General features: G+C 40.6%; 1 protein-coding gene across 2 annotated transcripts in view; it reads left to right on the forward strand.

The window, feature by feature from the left end:
* The window catches only part of SLC7A11 (solute carrier family 7 member 11), a 63,661-nt gene that overhangs the window by 31,711 nt on the left and 13,593 nt on the right, over positions 1 to 18,357 (forward strand). For both annotated transcript variants that reach the window (XM_054283829.1, XM_054283827.1), the window contains one exon: positions 17,835 to 17,958. In XM_054283829.1, the coding sequence (XP_054139804.1) occupies positions 17,835 to 17,958 (124 nt within the window). The remainder of the gene's footprint in view (positions 1 to 17,834; positions 17,959 to 18,357) is intronic.

The following is an 18,357-nucleotide window of genomic DNA, read 5'->3' on the forward strand; positions in this document are numbered from 1 at the left end:
TTACATTGGACTGGATTTTTGGATTTGATAATGTGGGTTATCCTGCAGTCTTGTAGTGAAGACGTTTCTTTGGCCCTGTAATTTTTGAGACTCTCAACATAGTAGCTACCATATATAATTAAGTGAGGATGCAGATTCAATCCTTCTGTTCTTGTTTTCCTTACTCTTGGCTGTTGAATGCAAATTCCTCCTGCCTCACCTGAGTGTGCCCTGCCTCACAAGTGCATGAGGTCCTACTTCACAGCAGGGCTGTGTCACAAGAGAGAGGGAATAGAGAGCACAGTGTGCTGTGCAGCCTGAGTCTGGAGGGACCCAGATGCATGCAGAAAACACGGCAAATCCCCAGCCCTGTCTTTGACAGATGCACCTTGCGTCTGAGCAGTGCTCTGAATTCACTGGGGCAGGAGAAGCGGGCAGCAGAGGGTCTGGGAAGATGACTCACTGCATGAGTTCACAGGGAGCAAAGGTTCCAGCAGCAGGGATAACAAAAGGGCTGCAGATTTCATCGGGCACTATTCCTCTTCCTTTCCTCTGACACAGGCAGGGGCAGCCACTGTGTGTGCCTGCTGCTTTCCAGAGGCTGCATGTTTTCCTGAGGCATTTAGTTAGGGACGCTGTTACAGTCTATGATGTTCGGGGATGTGTACGTGACACACATTCAATACATATTATCAGATATTGTTATTTATTTTTCCTTTTCCCATGTGCAGTTATTTGCTTTTTTTCCCCCTACCCCATTTTTTTGGGGTGCTTATGTCACTGTTGAGTCCTGTGGTGAAATTCTACACCATGGGAGAAATAACCCTGGGGTGCTGTATCTTTGTCATTGGCAGCTGATTTCTAAACCCCACTTTAGCATTTGAATTGGTTCAACTGTCTTCAGGTCTTTCTAACTCCTACTTCGTCTTTATTATCTTTCTGTTTTATGTAAAAAAAAAAAAAAAGAAAAAAGAAAAAAAAAGAAAAGTGATATTCTGTTTAGAAATTGACTGCAGTGAAGAGCTACCTGTGGCAGGCTTTAAACTGATATGCCAGTCAATATGAGTAAATTAGAAAAGAGAGTGATGTAATCTATAGTGTCTGTAAAGATTTCAAAGATGTTCCTTGATCATTAATTAAGACGATAAGGATGTCTTATAAAACTGCAGTTGAGAAGACTAATAATTCACTATTGAATGAAGCAAGGCAAGGTCACTTGTATAATTGCCTGTTCTAACATTTATATTCCTTGTGTAAAATACTCCTACTCACATAAAAGTCAAGCTGAAGGCCGTGGAAATATTCAGGATGAGGCAATGCAGTTTTCATACCTAAAGTTTTGTGCACAATAAAGAAACACAGTAGTTGTCTTTTTCTATGTATTTTTTTTATTTTTATAAACTGAATTATTATCTCATACAAAGTCAACTTATAGCACACACCTGGCATGGGTTTTGGAGAAGAGTGAGTGGGAAAATGGCAGAATAAAAATGAGTGCTATAGATGCATGGTTAGATAAAGTATTGCTGTGCTGGGTTTTATCTGTGGATATGTGAGTTGAAATGAATAGTGCTACCTCTGCTCTTTTCCCCCTAATTGTCTGATAGAGAATCTTATTCTAACTCCTTTTATGTCTCAAAAATGTAATAAGGATACTGCCAAGACATTAGTCAGAAATCAGGAAGGTAGTCTGTGACGGTGTTCACAGGGGTCTCAGGTTGAGGGAAGAAACGAGGATCTGACTCCATGTTTCACAAGGCTTGATTTATTATTTTATGATATATATTACATTAAAACTATAGTAAAAGAATAGAAGAAAGGATTTCACCAGAAGGCTGGCTAAGAATAGAATAGCAAAGAATGATAACAAAGGTTTGTGGCTCGGCTCTCTGTCTGAGCCAGCTGGGCTGTGATTGGCCATTAATTACAAACATCCAACATGGGCCAATCACAGATGCACCTGTTGCATTCCACAGCAGCAGATAATCAATGTTTGCATTTTGTTCCTGAGGCTTCTCAGGAGGAAAAATCCTAAGGAAAGGATTTTTCATAAAAGATGTCTGTGACAGTAGTCAGCTACCTGAAAAATCAAATCTATACAGCAAGCATAGGCGGAGGATGAAAGGAAATAGATGAATTGCAAGGGCAGAGAGTGTAATACCATACTGCTATATCCCAGTGTAATTCCATACTGCTATATCCCAGGACACAGGGGCAGTAGTGGTTCTGTTCTGTGTGTGCTCTTGGGAGGGAGTATGGCAAAGCAGGGTGGGAGCGCGTGCTGCCTGAGGGATTTTCCTCCTCCTCGAAGGCAGATCTACATTAAGGCAATACTTCAGAAGCCATTGCTTTGATATGTTTGTTTCTGTTTGTGTAGACTCTGTGGCTTAAGATAAAAGAACCAACTTGAAATGAAAATGACTGGATAAATTCCTTCAGAATCCTGGAGACAACTAAAATTTTTTGATGATTATTTGTTAGAACTATTTGATAGTTCTAAAAATGCATCATTGGGGCAGGATCCTGGGAGGGTGAGAGAGGTTCCTGCAAACCCACCAGATGAATGGACATGTGAATGCCTGGGCTGCTGTGATGCCTGTCCTTATCTCTTCTTTTTATCCAGGGCCAGGGGAGAAAGGGGGTCTGGACTAATCTCTTCTGAAGGGATGATGATTGAGCAGACTGGTCAAGGGGAAAGTGTCCCTGTCCACGGCAGAGGGTGAAACTAGACGGTCTTTAAGGTCCCTTTCAACCAAAACTATTGCATGATTTCAATCTTTTGATTTTTACAAGTGCCTGTTTTCGTTAGTTCATAGGTGACAGCAGAAGGTATGGGTGAGGTTCTGCTTGCAGTATACACAGAAGGGGCAAACATCTACGTGGAGGTGCACACTTAGGATACAAGCCCTCAAACAGGCTTTCCTCTGCCAAGCCTGTGGCACCTCTTCTGAGGAAGCAAAGTCCAGGGAGCTTGGGTGGAGGAGCTTCCTGCCCTCCCTCCTGCTCCGCAGTGGAGAAGGTGTGTCCTGGGTGCTGCAGAGGGTCCTGCAGCCCCTCTGTTTCACTGAGCTTTGGTGTCTCCAAGATGTGAGGATGTGGCAAGCCCATGTGCTGGCCCTGTCTGTCCCCACAGTGGCTATCTGTCTGTCCCCACAGTGGCTATTCAGTGTGTGGTGCACGGTGCCGTGCCACTGCACAACACATTGCTCCTTTCTAGCTCTCGTGGCTCATTTTGTTTGCCAATGTGATAACCTGCTGAGTGCAAGGTTTGTTTGCTTTCCTGTTGCTGGTTTTACTTTTTTGTTTTTTTTTTTTTAAATCACTTCTGTTTGTTTATGTGAATCATGGTTACTATGAATCAGCTCTCCTAAGGAAGTAAAACAAATGTTTATCCACAGTCTCTCTGGGTAGCTGGAAAAATCGTAATCTGCTTTACCAGCAGGGTAATGTAACACAAAATATTGTAACCTATGAAGTTTCCGTTGCCCTGGATTTTCCTTCATTTTCACCAGCTGAAACACATGCAAAACTGTTCTAACATCTATTTCTGTTTCACTGCGTTACATAGCAGTACCTGTAGAGAAGGGTGACAGTTTCCTCTTCATGGGGAACCTGAGTTGCTCAGCAAAATATTCATGGTGGGAATAAAAATCCCTTGCAAGACTGATGCTCTGCTGCAGAACAGAGTATATTTTACTGGAGAGATGATGGGTTTCTCAGGGCTGAGCAGCTCTTCTCTCGGCCACAGTGAAGGTTCCATTAGACATTTCCATTCTCTTTTGGTGGTTCCTAAGCAGGAGGCCTGGCTGAAATTACTGTAAAAGTGATGGGCAATAGTGTATTAGGGGTAGATAGAAACATGAGAAAATTCACTAGGGTGACAAGTCCAGCTGAGGTGATTCAGAGCAGTCACTGAAGCTGCACCTCACATCTCCTGTCCCGGGTCCTAGGGGTGTTGCACTCTTTGTGAAAGCAAGTGTGTTTTATAGAATTTCTAGTGTGGGTGCTGCTCTGTGTTGTAGGTAAACCTCTCCCAGATTTTCTCCTCCCCACTTTAAAACTGGAACCGGGATTTGTCTGATGCTTGAGCTCTTATTTCTGTGTTTACCAACAGCATTAGTTCTTGTGGAGGTGACTCAGAGCACTCGCCCTAATGTTTTGGTCTGAGATTTAAATCTGTGTTTCAAATGGCACTGAAATCTTGCTGGAAACCCCAGCCAAAACCCTGAAATTCCTTATGAAATTACGGGTCAGCCTTTTCTCATGGGTACAGTCAGTGTTGGTTTATAGCCTGGGTATAGAAAAAGGGGTCTCACAGCCATTTATCCTGGTATTTGTGACAGCAAATGACCCCCACTACGTATGGTTATTTATATAGGGCAGCAATAGCTACTTTAATTCATAGTGCAATGTTGTGATCTGTATGTGGTGCATCCTCTCCTGGAGCCAGAAGGGGATGACCCTCTTCTGCCAATTTTTATTTCATTTTCTCTTTAATGCTGAGCCTCAAAAATGAGGAAGAGCAGAGTGCTGAGGCAGTGTTGGGTAAGCAGGGTGTTACACCAGCACATGTAGCAGCATCTTGCTTGCCATTAACAGCAAATCTTTTACTGGAGTATGCCACTGGGCTGGTGCTGGCTAGCATCATCTGACAGAGGTGGTGAGATGACTTTCAGAGAGAGTAAGACAGCATTTTTTACTGGGATAAGATACAAAATCGGAGAATAAAATACAAACAGAGCAATGGGCAACAAAAATGGCAAGGGCCATATGCTCTTTATTGCAGTCATGCACATCAGATTGGTGTTTTATAATGCACAAAGAGTTAATAACACATGCCATGCCACCATGAGTAGTTGGCATGGTCACAATTCCAATAGCAATGGTATTACACACGCAAGAAAAGGAATATGTTCCACTTACTTCAGCTAGCACAATGACTTACTCTGACACAGTCTTTTTGTATGAGACACCAAATGGGGTTCTCTTATCTGATTGTTCATTTTTAATAGGTGGTGAGATTGCTGGCTTGTATTTAAGATATGCAATAGCATATAAAAATGAGACAATTTGGCTTTGTATATCTTTCCTGTAGATGAGTACATAATTTCCTGTGTTACAGCAGAATTTCCATCAGGGAGAATTGATCTTTACCTAGTGAATGCTAAGATTGTTTTTCCCCTGCACACCCCTTCACAGCATGATGGCTGTTTTATGTGAGTGCTTATGGGTGTGCAGATGTTCTGGGAGCAGGTTCTGGTCACTTACATGTTGATATTTGGCTGTGAATATCTTGGAATTTTAAACACAAAGTGACAGTGATATTTTATTTATGGAACAACTATTGTTAAATAAGTGACCATAGGGTTTTTAGTCATTTAAATTACAGTACAGGCTATATCCATGTAATGTAAACTAAGAGGATTTATATAAGATTATTAATGCTCCAGGGGTGCTGTGAAATGAATAATCTGCATTTCACAAGTAATGTTGCTGTGGTTTATTCTGTCAATCCTCATTCACTTGTAGCACTTGCTGTTGAACAAGTGCTGTTATTTCCATCTTCACCTTGACATTATGTTTTGTTTATTGTCAAAAAGTGGACTATACAATAACAGTATTTAATTTTTTGAAGTATGATGGAATGGAAAATCCCTTACAAGAATAGTTTTGATACCATCACTTGGAAAGATCTGACAGCAATTTAGAGACCTACTCCATAGATAATAAGAATGGATAATGAATAGGAGCACTCTGATATGGCAAGAGGTTTAACTTCTATGTGGGAGTGTTTTAAAGGAAAGAAAATTTATCAGTGATCTAGCACTGTAAAGGAATGACAGGCACTTCTAGTTCATCGTATCTGTTTATTACAGAAAAAAAAAATCCAGTTGCTAAGCAAAACCAGATAAAAGTAAAGATTTATCCACAAGGAATGTAGAAGACCATGAAATTCATTTTCCTTGGGCAAAACTCCCATTAGAGGATAAGCTGCTTGTGAGTCTAAGGAAGAAATATTTCAATGGATGTGAAAAAAACCAGCAATGCTTTAAGGTTCTTGCTTGGTGATTGTAAAAGTCACGAGCAGAGGCTTTTTCTTAGTTGCGGACTATCCCAGACATGAACAGATCCAAGCTTTAGGCCACCTCAGCTTGGTGTTAAGTGTTGACAGTCACGATGCTGTACTGGAATGACCCTGGAGTGCAGCGAATTACATATTTTTTTCTGCTTTTAAGAATATATTTTTGCCCACACAGAGGCCCAAAAGCTGCCATTTGCTTTGTGCTTATTTTGGTTACTGAAAAAATGTCTTGCAAGCACTATTGCTACACTGACACATAAATTTGTCTCTGTTCCCCAGAGCTGGTGTTTTTAAATGGGGTCCTGCAAGAAAAATGAAGACAGAATTTTTATCAGGATCTGTTGCAATGTACAGAAAAAGGGGTAATGATTTTAAACCAAAGGAGAATAGGTTTAGATTAGCTACGTGGAAGAAGAGGTTTACAATTGCAAAGCAGTGGAATGGGTTGCCTGGGGCAGTGGTGAATGCCCCATCCTGGGAACATTCAAGGCCAGGCTGGGTGGGGTTCTGAGCTATCTGATCCAGGGGAAGGTGTCTGTGCTCTTCAAGGGAAGTAGGGGAACGTTTAATTGTCCCTTTCAACCTAAATCTCTTTATGATTATCTAGGTTTACTTTCAAATGCAGAAGTCAGGGAGGCTGGTGCTGGACAGGCTGCTGCGGAGTGCCAGGATGTAGGGATTTGTGATGGCCAGTACATGGTCCTTTTAAGCTGATGTTATGGGTCAGGATAAGAGATAATGTGGTAAATTCTGTATGAACCCTTGTTATCACTTTCATTTTAAGATTTTAGCACGGAAGAGTAGGGCATTTTGCAGAGGGTACACTGAACACTGTGCAATGGAAAGATGAGTCAGCCTTAAAATCCTGTCTCATTGATTATACTGTCCAAGATAATTGAAATAGGCTACTAATTCAGGCTATTTCATGTCACTATCAACTGCAGGGAACTTGATTTGCAGCAGAGTTTCAGGATTAACTCTCTAAGGTTATGTTTAAGATGATGTTCAGGATTTCTCAGTTTGAACACAGAAAAAGGAAACTTCAGCCTTACTGGCCATTCTGAAAATTGTGCATATTTTGATTAATGATATCACTTCATCAAAAAGGACAAGGATAAGCTTTTCTCCTATGCCTGTGATTGTAGTTTCAGCATTATGAAGTTTTAGTGAGAGAGGATTTCAGCTTACTGTTTCCCTACTCAAAGCACAGAAGGTAATAAAGTAGAAAAAGTTGACATTCCCTTTTGAACTCCATTCAAGTGCCTCCAGTTACTGTGTGCTGCAAAGGCATATTTAAGCTCACATATGAAGTTTTCTGGATTTCTGTTCTATGTCAGAACTCCCACAGAGTTATTTCAGTGGCTGTATAGGCTGTCCCACATCTGTAGGTGCTTTGCTGGGCTATCCTTAGCAAGACCAGAATTTCCCTGCTTTCTGCAGAGAAAACAATTTATCTGCCAGATAGCCACCTTCATGGCAGTGCAGTATTGTTAAGACATCTCCTTTTAATTTCATTTACACCTTTTTGTATCTTTAAAAATGCTAATGCATTAAGGCACCTGCATTTACCATTTTTTCTCATTTTGAATTTCTTCAGAAGAAGACCCTATCTTGGTTGTTATAAATGATCAAATCTATAGCCGAATTTATGAAAAACTTAACAACGATTTATTTGGTCAATTACAAAAAAATAGAATTTCGAGCAACCACCACAATCAAGAGAGCGTCAGTCCCGGGTATGGGCGCTGGGTGAAACCAGAGGTTCGGCCTACAGAGTGACAACGTCCCCTCTAAGGTTCACACTGAGTGTTTCCAGCATCCAGCTTATATGCAGTTTGTTCTGCCTGAGGCACAGGTGACCACATCTTTCTATTCACTCCTTCGAATGCAAACCTATTTCCATACATATGTTGAAATAGACAAAGACGGGTCCCGATCTGCAGACAGAAGTTTGGTACACAGGGGAAGTTTGCTTTCACATGTAATAAGTTGGTATGGGTCCTTGAGTACCATGTTTTCTCCCAGGTGCAGGAGATAACGAAATGATCCTTGATGGTCCAGGAATCTTGCATTCAGACGTTAAACAGGCCTGATGCTATCTTGAGCCGCCAGGAATTAGTTACAATCTGAATAGATCTCTTGCCAGGAATTAGTTACAATCTGAATAGATCTCTGTTCCTGGCTGGGGAGATTAAAACATAATTTTTACAGTATTTTATGCCCACACATATCTGTTTATACAGCATGAATGAACTCCATTACATATCACATTGGTAAATGGTATTTCAGTTTCCATGGTGCTCCTTATTACAAATAGCTGCTCTTTTCATCACCAAATGGTGCAATTTTCATTCATGCTGAAATATCAATGGTAACCTACAGCAGCAAATTGTTCCTTTATGATCCTTGGCATTGTGGAAACTCTCCTGCTCAAAGTTAAATGTCAAGGAATTTAGCAAGTATGAAAAATCTGGCTCCTTTTATGCACATACATGCAGAGATGTATGCTCTTCCCTTTGTGCTCTGTGCATCTAAGCATTTGCCTTCCTTTATTCGTTTAAGGAGTCATTAATATGCTCCCAGTGATGCTTCCCCAAAAGTCCAGCTATTAGAGGGGTTAAGGGGATAGCATTCCCTCCTGTACCTTCCACTGGAACTGAGTGAGGAGTTTGGTATTCAGGCTGCTTGTTGCCAGGCTGTGAGTGTGAGTAGATCATTTTGGGAATGATAGCAGCCTTGCCAGCTCCCTTGCATTCCTCAAAGTGCTTCTCTGTCATTTGCCCTGCCCAAATTACAAACATAGACAGTAGAAATACTCACAGATCAAGGCAGGGCTCTGCTTCCACCCCAGCCCCACTCCCTGCAAACCCTGAGGTACTTGTGGCAGTGTGGGGAGGGTACTGTGACAGGCAGCACTGTTTTCAGTTGGATTCCTTTCACAGCCACTGTGATCTCTTTCCCTGGCCATGATATTGTTATGCAGGAGGGGATGGGTTAGGTTTCTCAGCTACGTGGCCTGGTCGGCACATTTCCCAGATCAGGTTCCCTTGTTTATAATTCTAAATATCCCTCACTCCCCCACTGCCAACTGCTGCCAGTGGTCCATTTTTCCTAAGAAAAGTGATCCTGTCTGGGGAAAGTAGACACTGTTCATAAATCAGGCGCTCAGGGAATTAATAATTTCAAATTCCCAGGAGAGCCCGCTGTGTCACAGACATCTTTTATGAAAAATCCTTTCCTTAGGATTTTTCCTCCTGAGAAGCTGGGAGGCCTCAGGAACAAAATGCAAACATTGATTATCTGCTGCTGTGAAATGCAACAGGTGCATCTGTGATTGGCCCATGTTGGATGTTTGTAATTAATGGCCAATCACAGTCCAGCTGGCTCGGACAGAGAGCCGAGCCACAAACCTTTGTTATCATTCTTTGCTATTCTATTCTTAGCCAGCCTTCTGATGAAATCCTTTCTTCTATTCTTTTAGTATAGCTTTAATGTAATATATATAATAAAATAATAAATCAAGCCTTGTGAAATATGGAGTCAGATCCTTGTCTCTTCCCTCAACCTGAGACCCCTGTGAACACTGTCACACTGCTGTAATAAATTGAACTACTTTTGATACACAATCACTTCACTTCTTCCCTTTTGCATTTATTTAAGTCTGGCAATGAGATATGTGATGATATGGAGTAGTTAAGAGGAAGTTAGACCCACTAGACCCACTAAATAAAGCAGCTTGGAGGAAGTGCTTTGGGTTGTGCCTCTGCCCTCTTTCCCCTTCATTTCCATGCAGGAGCTGGGTGCAGGCAGATGTTTATTTTTTACAGCCCTGTGTCAGGTTTGTTTTTATGGCTTCCTTGCCTCCAAGCAAGCATCATGATTTGCTAGTGCTTCTCACCATGATCTACACCACTTGCAGTACTGGGAGCACTTCCACAAATAGACCTCAGGAGAAAATAAAATGCTGGAACTTTCTTTGAGAGAGCAGAGGTGCTCCTTTCATCTTTTGGCTGGAAGGGAGCTGGGCAATAAAGGTAAAATCTGAGGTTTTGTCCCTCTGGTGGAAAAGGTCACAAACTTCCTTGAGGACAATAATGTTCCCCACAAATGAAATAAAAGGAGGGTGATGTTAAATGATGATGTAAGATAGAAACATAGAAGTCATTCATCAAACCCAGGTGTGACAGTATATTTGTATTTGAATCCTCTGAATTTAGACTCTGCTGCTTTTTAAATGGCAAGCTTTTGTGAGAGCGGCAGACAACCTTTTAACCAAACCTCACTTTAATTGCAGTACACTAGATAAATAACCATTGTCTTCTGGCCATCTTCATCACCATTTCAGGTTCTGAAATGCAAAATGCGGATCCTTTGCTAGAGATCCTGCATTTTCCAGGCACCTGGCTGTTCTCTGGTTAAGCCTCCCAGACTCTTAACAATAAGCACACTTGAGTTCCTAGGGTAGGCCTAGTTCCCTGCAGGTATGACTGTAGCAGTAGGAAAGAAAAGCAAGCTCCTTGGGACTTTCAGGTTGTCAAGAGGGATGTGATAATGCCGTTTGTAATAACCAAATGTGGCTTTTATTTTGCACTTGAACTTGGGGTCAAGTTACAGTGCAAAATAAAAGCCACATTTGGTTATTCACACGTCTTTTGGAAACAGTTGTAAACTTAATATAATAAGTTTGCAATATGAAGATGTTGAACACTGGCACTTGATGTACTTATGGAAATAGAGTTGACTGAGAAATCACAGGGGTGGTTGATATTTTATGTTTCAAGTCTGTATTCCATTTCTTCTTTTTCAGAGATTTCAAAAATTAGTCCCCATAGTATCTCTGTGTGCTGCCTCTTATGCTTAATTTCTGGCTCCTAGGAGTGCTCACATGCCTGCTATAGAAGTAAAGGCTAATCAGAGACAGCGGGACTAATATTTAGTGCTGTAATCTCAAAAGTTCTTTGTGTATTTAGCTGTCACTTTTGACATCTGCTGTGTTGGCACAGTTTTCTTTGGGAATGCCAATAGTGCTATGCATTCCATGCAAAATGCTTCAGGATCCTGCTTGACCATGAGGAGTGTCTCTGGCTGGCAGTCCAAGTTTCAGAGTTCATTTTGCTCTTCCAAGAAAGATGTTTCATAAAAGGTATTGACTTGACAGGGTGGGACTTGACATAAATGAGCACTGTGGTCAGATATCTGGCTTGGCAACCTGAGTTTACACAAAGACATCAGAGCCAACTTTAAACATCTATTAAAATAAAGCAAATCCCCTTGTGAGCATAACAACTATTCTTAGTTTCTCAAGGGCTGTGGACAGATTTGACTCTTGAGATTTGAGCTGGGAGAGTTTGCCTGAAAGGAGATATTTTATGGAAGAGTGTTACTCTGTGCAATTAATACCTAAGTCTTAAGGCAGTATTTATGCTGATTAGTTTTTGAGGAAAACCTGTTTGAAAAAGTGCCAAAAACATCTGAGAAGTTAATAAAATTTCCTGCCTTTTGCAGCACACTGAATACACAGTATGACCCTTTAAAGTCAGTTGGTCATGGAAGACCCTATTTACAAACTGTAAGCAATTATAATCTGAACCAGTGAAGCCAAACACTGAGAAGACAATAAGTAATTAGCACAGCAGAAGCTCTTTTCTTCTCTTGCTAGGTAGTAGAAGGCAAGAAGGCTTTTAAATGCAGACTGCAGCCTGATTCTTCACTCTTTTATCCCAGAGTCATGCTGCTGTGTCTCTGAAGTAAGAGATATGGAACCAAAGCATGGAAATGAATAAGGGGAGCCCTTTAAAACTTCACTCCAGCAGTAGCTTCCATGGAGCATGTGGTGGTGTAAATGAGAGTGCAGCTTAGTGACTGGGCTTTCCTTTCTTTCATTCCTCCTCTCAAAAATCAAAAAAAGATCACAGGATGACAGAGGGCAGTTATATAATTGAATATTGCCTAAGCTGCAAGCCCACAGACTGCAAGTCCCTCTGATCTGGAACATAAGGATGGAACATTTTGGAAGGCAGTGAAGAGATGATTTGCTGATGGGAATCTTCGATAAACAAAATAATAGCTTGTCACTGAAGTCAGCAGTTGCTGAGACACTGGTTAGCATGTAGAAATATGTGGATCTGAGAGGTGCTGTGATGATGCCCATCCCTTCTGTCTCTCCATTCCTGGCTTTGATTCATTCCTGGGAGGTGACCTCCTTTGCAGTTTTACATCTGCCTTTTCTCCTAGCAGATGGATCCGATTGTAGTTTTTTCACCTGTTGATACGGTGAGGATGATTTGATCCCTTCAGTGTAAAGTCTTGTCTTATAGGCTGTGTTTTACATGAAAAACATGTCAGGGATAAGTGAGTTTATATTGAAATGTGCTGCTTGCTGTCCAGGATTTAGGATTGCCACAGCTCATGGAATGACCAGCTGGGAACGGTGAGAGACATAGTTTGGACTCTGGAACACAGTGCTTACTAAGGCAAGCCTGTATGTCTTCCAGTCTTGCAGTGAATTCCTGGAAATATTAAATTTTTCTTGCCACGTTCTGTATTTGTTTTTATTTGGTTGGTTGGTTGGTTGGTTGGTTGGTTTTTTTTTTTTTTTTTTTTTTCTCAGTATCAGGTTATTTGGATAAATTTACTCTTGTGATAAATGTGCTCTTTTTCTGCCAATTTTTGGTGCTATGGGCAGTGCAGAGGATGATTAGATTCTTTTTTTAAGAGTGCCAAAATCTGGAAAGAGTTCATTTGAAAATTTGAAAAATTGCTTAGCAGATTGCAAATGGTGAATAAATTATTGCACAAGGGAACTTTTGAAACTCCTCTGGTGGTAAATTTTCAACTAAGGAAATATAGAATATGCAGCATCATGCTCATGAAAGCTAAGTAAATCCTTGCCCATAAATCATGTGAGGGAATTAGGATTTCTTTCCTTCTTTGTTATTGTCATTCTAAATTTATATGCAAAATTATCTTCCACAATTTTTTTACTACAGTAAAGATGTAATTTCATGTAACTGCACCAGTAATTAAGTTATTTATTTCAACCTTTTTATTTATGTTTCCTGGCTGGGTCCTGCTAGTGCAGCTTTGTCCAGGACAGTTGACTATGTTGAGTATTTGTAAAACCTGGCTTTGATATGGATGCAAGGAAGAGGTTTTGGTATGACCTCTAAGTGACAAAGAATGTGGCAGGAAGATGCTTCACTGTTGTGAGCTCAGCTTGGAGGGGTGTCTTTGACTGTGCGGTTGTCATTTCATAGGGAAAACAGCCCTCAGTGGACATGGCTCTTAGTGCTCTGTTTGCTGTTATAAAAGTTGACATTAACCTGGAATCCTGGAATATGTGCTGTGCATTTCTAGGAATGTTCCTCAGCTGATTTATTGACATGGGTTTTGTCACCCTTGGGTTCTTCCTCTGGCTTTCTCTCTTTTTCCATTTATATTGTTTTTTTTTTCCCTTTCTCTTGCTTGCTCTGCTTTCAGTTTTTTTTTTTTTCCTGCAAAAATATTTGTAGGAGTAGAGATGCACTAGAACAGATTATCAGAAGATCTATGATTCTGCAGCACTGAAGGTTAAGTGCAAAGCCCAGTGGTTATCCTGATTAACTGAACCATATGCCCTAGCTCTGGCGCCTTTTAGAGGCTCTAGAGGAAGGAAATTTGCTCCCAAGCAATATACAGCATGGCTTGGCAACCATTTCAGCCTTGTATGGCACAGGATGGGCTAGCTGTATTCCCAACCCTGAACTTCTGTGTGATGGTAGGCTCCTTGGTGACTCCTTTTCTGGGAATCACAGGGTAAATGCACTCTTTGTTCAAGTGTGATTCTTCATTACAGTCACTCTGTGTATAGGGCAGAAGGGGAAGATTTAGCTTTGAATAGCAGCTAAGGATGGGTAAGTCTTAAAAGGTGTGAAAATTCAATTCAATTGTAGTCAACATTCAGCTACACAGAAGCTATCCTAATTGTCTCTCACCCACTTTTTAAAAGACTGTTTAATTATAGGGTCAACATTGTCCTCATTCAGATTTCCACAGATTCCCTTTGATACTGATTTTCTTCAAAGATTTGGGAGAAGACATGAGTGTTGCAAAAAGACTTTCCTGGCAGCAGCTTCCCCTTCCAACCAATTATTGAATTTTCTCTCTGTAGTCCAAAAGTCTCAGCTAGCTGTGAGGCAGCTGTGAATTTGTTTTACATCAGAAACATGGCTTATCAGTATTGTGGGCACCCTGTGTTGTGTGTGATTCATAGAATGCAGCAGTGAAAAGGTGGAAACTGCATCAGTAGAGGCAGGTTATGGAGACTAGAACCTAGGTATGATTTTTCTTATTTAGAGACAGATTTGGAGGTCTGGAGAGTATCTAAAATATTCCAAGAAAATTGATACAGTGATCCTCTAAGGAAAGGATGTAGTCTTTATTGCTAATGGCATTATAGCTTTTATTCTAGCATGGAGACTGTAGTTCACAGCAGAGAATCTGATAATGGGATTCTGTTGCAAATTGGGCGCTGTCTCAACCTGGATGGATAGAAAAGACAGTTTAAGCCCTCACTCAGTGGTTTTGCATATGGTTCCTGCCTGTCTGCCTGTGTTTTCAGGTGTTTTGAGGACCAACGCGAATCTGAATGGAGGTGTCAGTGAGAAGTGAACCATACTCTACCGCTTATCCCTGAAATCTTGAAACTGCCCTTGTATTTCTGTCGGAATCTGCCACTGGAAGCAGTGGGGTAATAAGCAGCACTTGGAAGGGCTGTGCAGGGATAGCACAGCCCTCTGAAAGCTCACTCCTGGCCAGGAGACAAAAGGTGCTGCAGCCTGAGCACTCGTTTCCTCCAGGAACAGGGGCTTGGGAGCTGAGAAGTCACAGCATCCCTTGTGCTGCTCCAGGCGCTGGGTTATGATTTGCAGGCTTTTTAATTAACAGTGCTTCCTGACTAGTTCTGGCTTGTTCAGAGGTTTTATTCTTCTGAGTGTGTTTGTTGGTATTACTATCCAAGGGCGTTAGCACTCTTCAGCATAACAAAGCAGGACTTGCAGTGCTCAGAGAATGGTCACATTTTGTGAAAAATTCCAATCACTTGTTTTTTAAAATTTTAAAAGTTTAATAGTAATTAAATGGTTATAAAAATAGTAATATAATTAGAGTAATAATAATTTGGACAATTTGGATTAGGACAATATGAGACAATAGAAACAAAGAGTTACGGATGTCCAGGTACCTTTTTCTGGGCAAAATAAGCCTGAAAAAGGACACCCGTTAACAGAGGATTAACCCTTAAAAACAACAGCCTGTTGCATATTCATACACTTCATACATGATGCATAAATTCCATTCAAACAAAGGATTCTGTCTGGTCATCCTCAACTTCTTCCTCTCAATCCTAACGGCATCTTCATGGCTGAGTGAGGCAGGAAGATGTTTGTTTCTTCTGATAATGGAGCAATAAATTCTCTTTCTCTCAAAGATTTAGGTGTCCTGTGGCCACTATCTCAGTGTGAGTCCTTTCTTTAGAAAAAAAAGTATCCTACATAGCATAGTTTCTATTTTACCATTATGTTTTAACCTAAAACTATATTTAACATGCTACTTGAGAAAATGAATACATCATCACTTTCTAAGATAACACATGTAATATTAATTTTAATATTTGTGAAAAGCCAATCATAAAATACACATTCTTCACATGTTTGGAAGCATGATTCTTAGCCCCACCACCTCCTCCCCATTTTGAATTGCCATTTTGTTTTATCACAAGTTAAACTGGGATTTAAATTAGATGTGGATATAATGTGTTTAGTAAGAGTTAGAACAAACATAGATAATCTATTAAGTTTAGCACTATGCTTTCAGTCATTTAAATGGTATTTGTGAAAAAAGTCCAAATTTACTATATTTGGCTGAAAACACTCTTTTTAAGGTTAGAGTCAGGGCTGATTTTTCCAAAAGCTTGGTGGTTGAAGCATTCATCTGTGATGCAGAAAATATAGATAAAATACCTGCTCTGAGAGGCTTTCAATCCATGTATCCCTACCTTGAATCAGATGCTAAGAGGATTGAATTCAATTTATACGCCCAGGTCAGGTAAGAAGCTTAACCCAACTGATTCCAATATATCTAGCAACTTACAGACCCCATTTTGCCTTCTATTATCTATCTGACTTACAAACCTCATTTTGGCATAAATTATCACCACACAGAGCTGCAGTTATTTCTTGCATCCATAACTGTGGGTTTTCCAGCAATACAGAACCTGTATTCTGGGCTCTTTGCTCTAGTCTTTGCTGTCATCTTCTCCATCAACAAGCTGACTGGCTTTCCTTCTTCCAGTTTCTTCACCTGAGATGTGTGCATGAGGTAACTGTGGCTTAACACAGTATCATGATGCCTACTCAGATTTGGTGTTACATTCCCAGCACGATCCTCTTACCCACCTGTGTGTCTGGGTTAATGGGAGCATTTGACACCATGGTTTCTGAGGTGGGCAAGATGTGCAACAATGATACCGTCCTGTTTTACTTATTTATAAATACATTTATTTATTCAGTCTCAGCTTAGAGCTTGTTTTCAGCCCTATACAGCCATAATGATGTGAAGCATCTATTTGAGAAATAAAGTGAAGAAGATCCTTAAATTCTTACCAGGCTATGTTTCTTTGAGAAAAAAATATCAGAAAAGAAAAATCTTTGTGTTGGTTTTCAAAATACCTTTTCCTTTGAGGTGATTACAATAGTCCTTGAGAAATGTGCTTGTGATCTTTTCTGGAATTCCAGAATTCCTAGTCCTGTCTTTCCTTTAGCCATCTGCTGGGGTTACCTTCTTTAAATATGGCAACCCCACCATCCCTCCAAAAGCAGCCTTAATATAGAAAGCTGGAGGGAACCAGCCGTGAAGGAGGAGCTCTCAGCTCTCCTCAGAGGGACTGTACATGCCAGCCTTGGAACTAAAGGATTGGTTTCAGATCTGAGGTTTTTCTCGGTGTGACGTAGATATCAGTAATATTAGGTGGAAAGAGACTAGATTAACACTTGGGGCACCTGGGTTTTTCTCCTGACTCAAACCTTTGCGTGCAGTGTGGCTTTGGACACATTCACTGTGCCTCTGTTCCTCCTTTTAAAAACAGAAATAATTCCACTTTTCTGACTAGAAGGAATTGCTACATAAAATTTTGGTATTATTAATTTTTTGTTTGTTGTTCTCTATTTTAGCTAGGATGGCAGGGGGTTGTGCTTTTCAGTATCATTTGTGCTGTACTAAATTTACAAATTTGTACTGTTTCCCTTTCTGTGTCATGTTCTGCTCTCATGTTCCCCTCAATAGTGAGAGAGATCACTGGGATGTGGTAAGGTGCGTAAAAGAAGAAATACACCCAGGAGGAAAGGGCAGAATTTTGCATGCTGGATATTTTGGTATCCAGGGGAAGATGTCAAACACCTCCAGGTGTTTGGGTTCAGCTTGCAGGTCAATAATCTGAGTAGGCAATTTAAATGGGAAGTGGGGGACCAATGGGAAGCATGGGGGCCATAATCCCCTTGGTGTCCCCAAAGGACTCCTTCCTCAAATGGTTTCTCACCTCTTCATTATAAACCTATTTCCTTTGTCCGGAGGGTTTTGTTTATTCCTTTTTTTTTTTACTGGTAGTTTCTAGTGATTATATTTTGGGATCTCTAAATGTGCATTCACCATCATTAGTGGCTTTTTCCCATGTTATTTGTTTCATGTTCAGGGATTAGCAACCAGATTGCAAAATAATGAGCTGCCTTGTGTATTTCAGAAACATACCCCTCGCAATATGCATTTCAATGATTATCGTCACAGTTGGCTATGTGTTAACAAACGTGGCTTATTTCACTACAATCAGTGCTGGGGAATTGCTGCTTTCAAAAGCTGTAGCAGTGGTAAGTTACAGAAGAAAAATACAAAGATATATTCCTGCTGCAGTTATGATTGTTGATATTCTTGTTTTCAGGGGGGAAAAACATTGGATGGACACATCCAGTCAGGTTTTAGTATGGCAGCACTTATTAGCATCCCAGTAAAATTTGATTTTTGACTGATGAGTGGGATTGCAGTTCAGGTCATCGGTAGCATTTATAAGGTAATATTGGACTGTATTTATTTACCTCATAACAAAGTCAATAGGACTTACATTTCATAGCCAAGTACGTGCTTGAAAAATTCAGAGCTAAATTGTAAACTCAGCTCCTGGGAAGCAGGAATTACAGATATTTATGGAAGAGAGAACTCTGAACTATCTTGAGTGGCAGAATACAGTAACTTTGTCCCTGCACAATGTG

Source organism: Melozone crissalis, unplaced genomic scaffold, assembly GCF_028551555.1.
Source record: "Melozone crissalis strain CALT ecotype California unplaced genomic scaffold, PUWL_Pcris_2 ptg000039l_1, whole genome shotgun sequence".
In the NCBI taxonomy this organism is placed as follows: domain Eukaryota; kingdom Metazoa; phylum Chordata; class Aves; order Passeriformes; family Passerellidae; genus Melozone; species Melozone crissalis.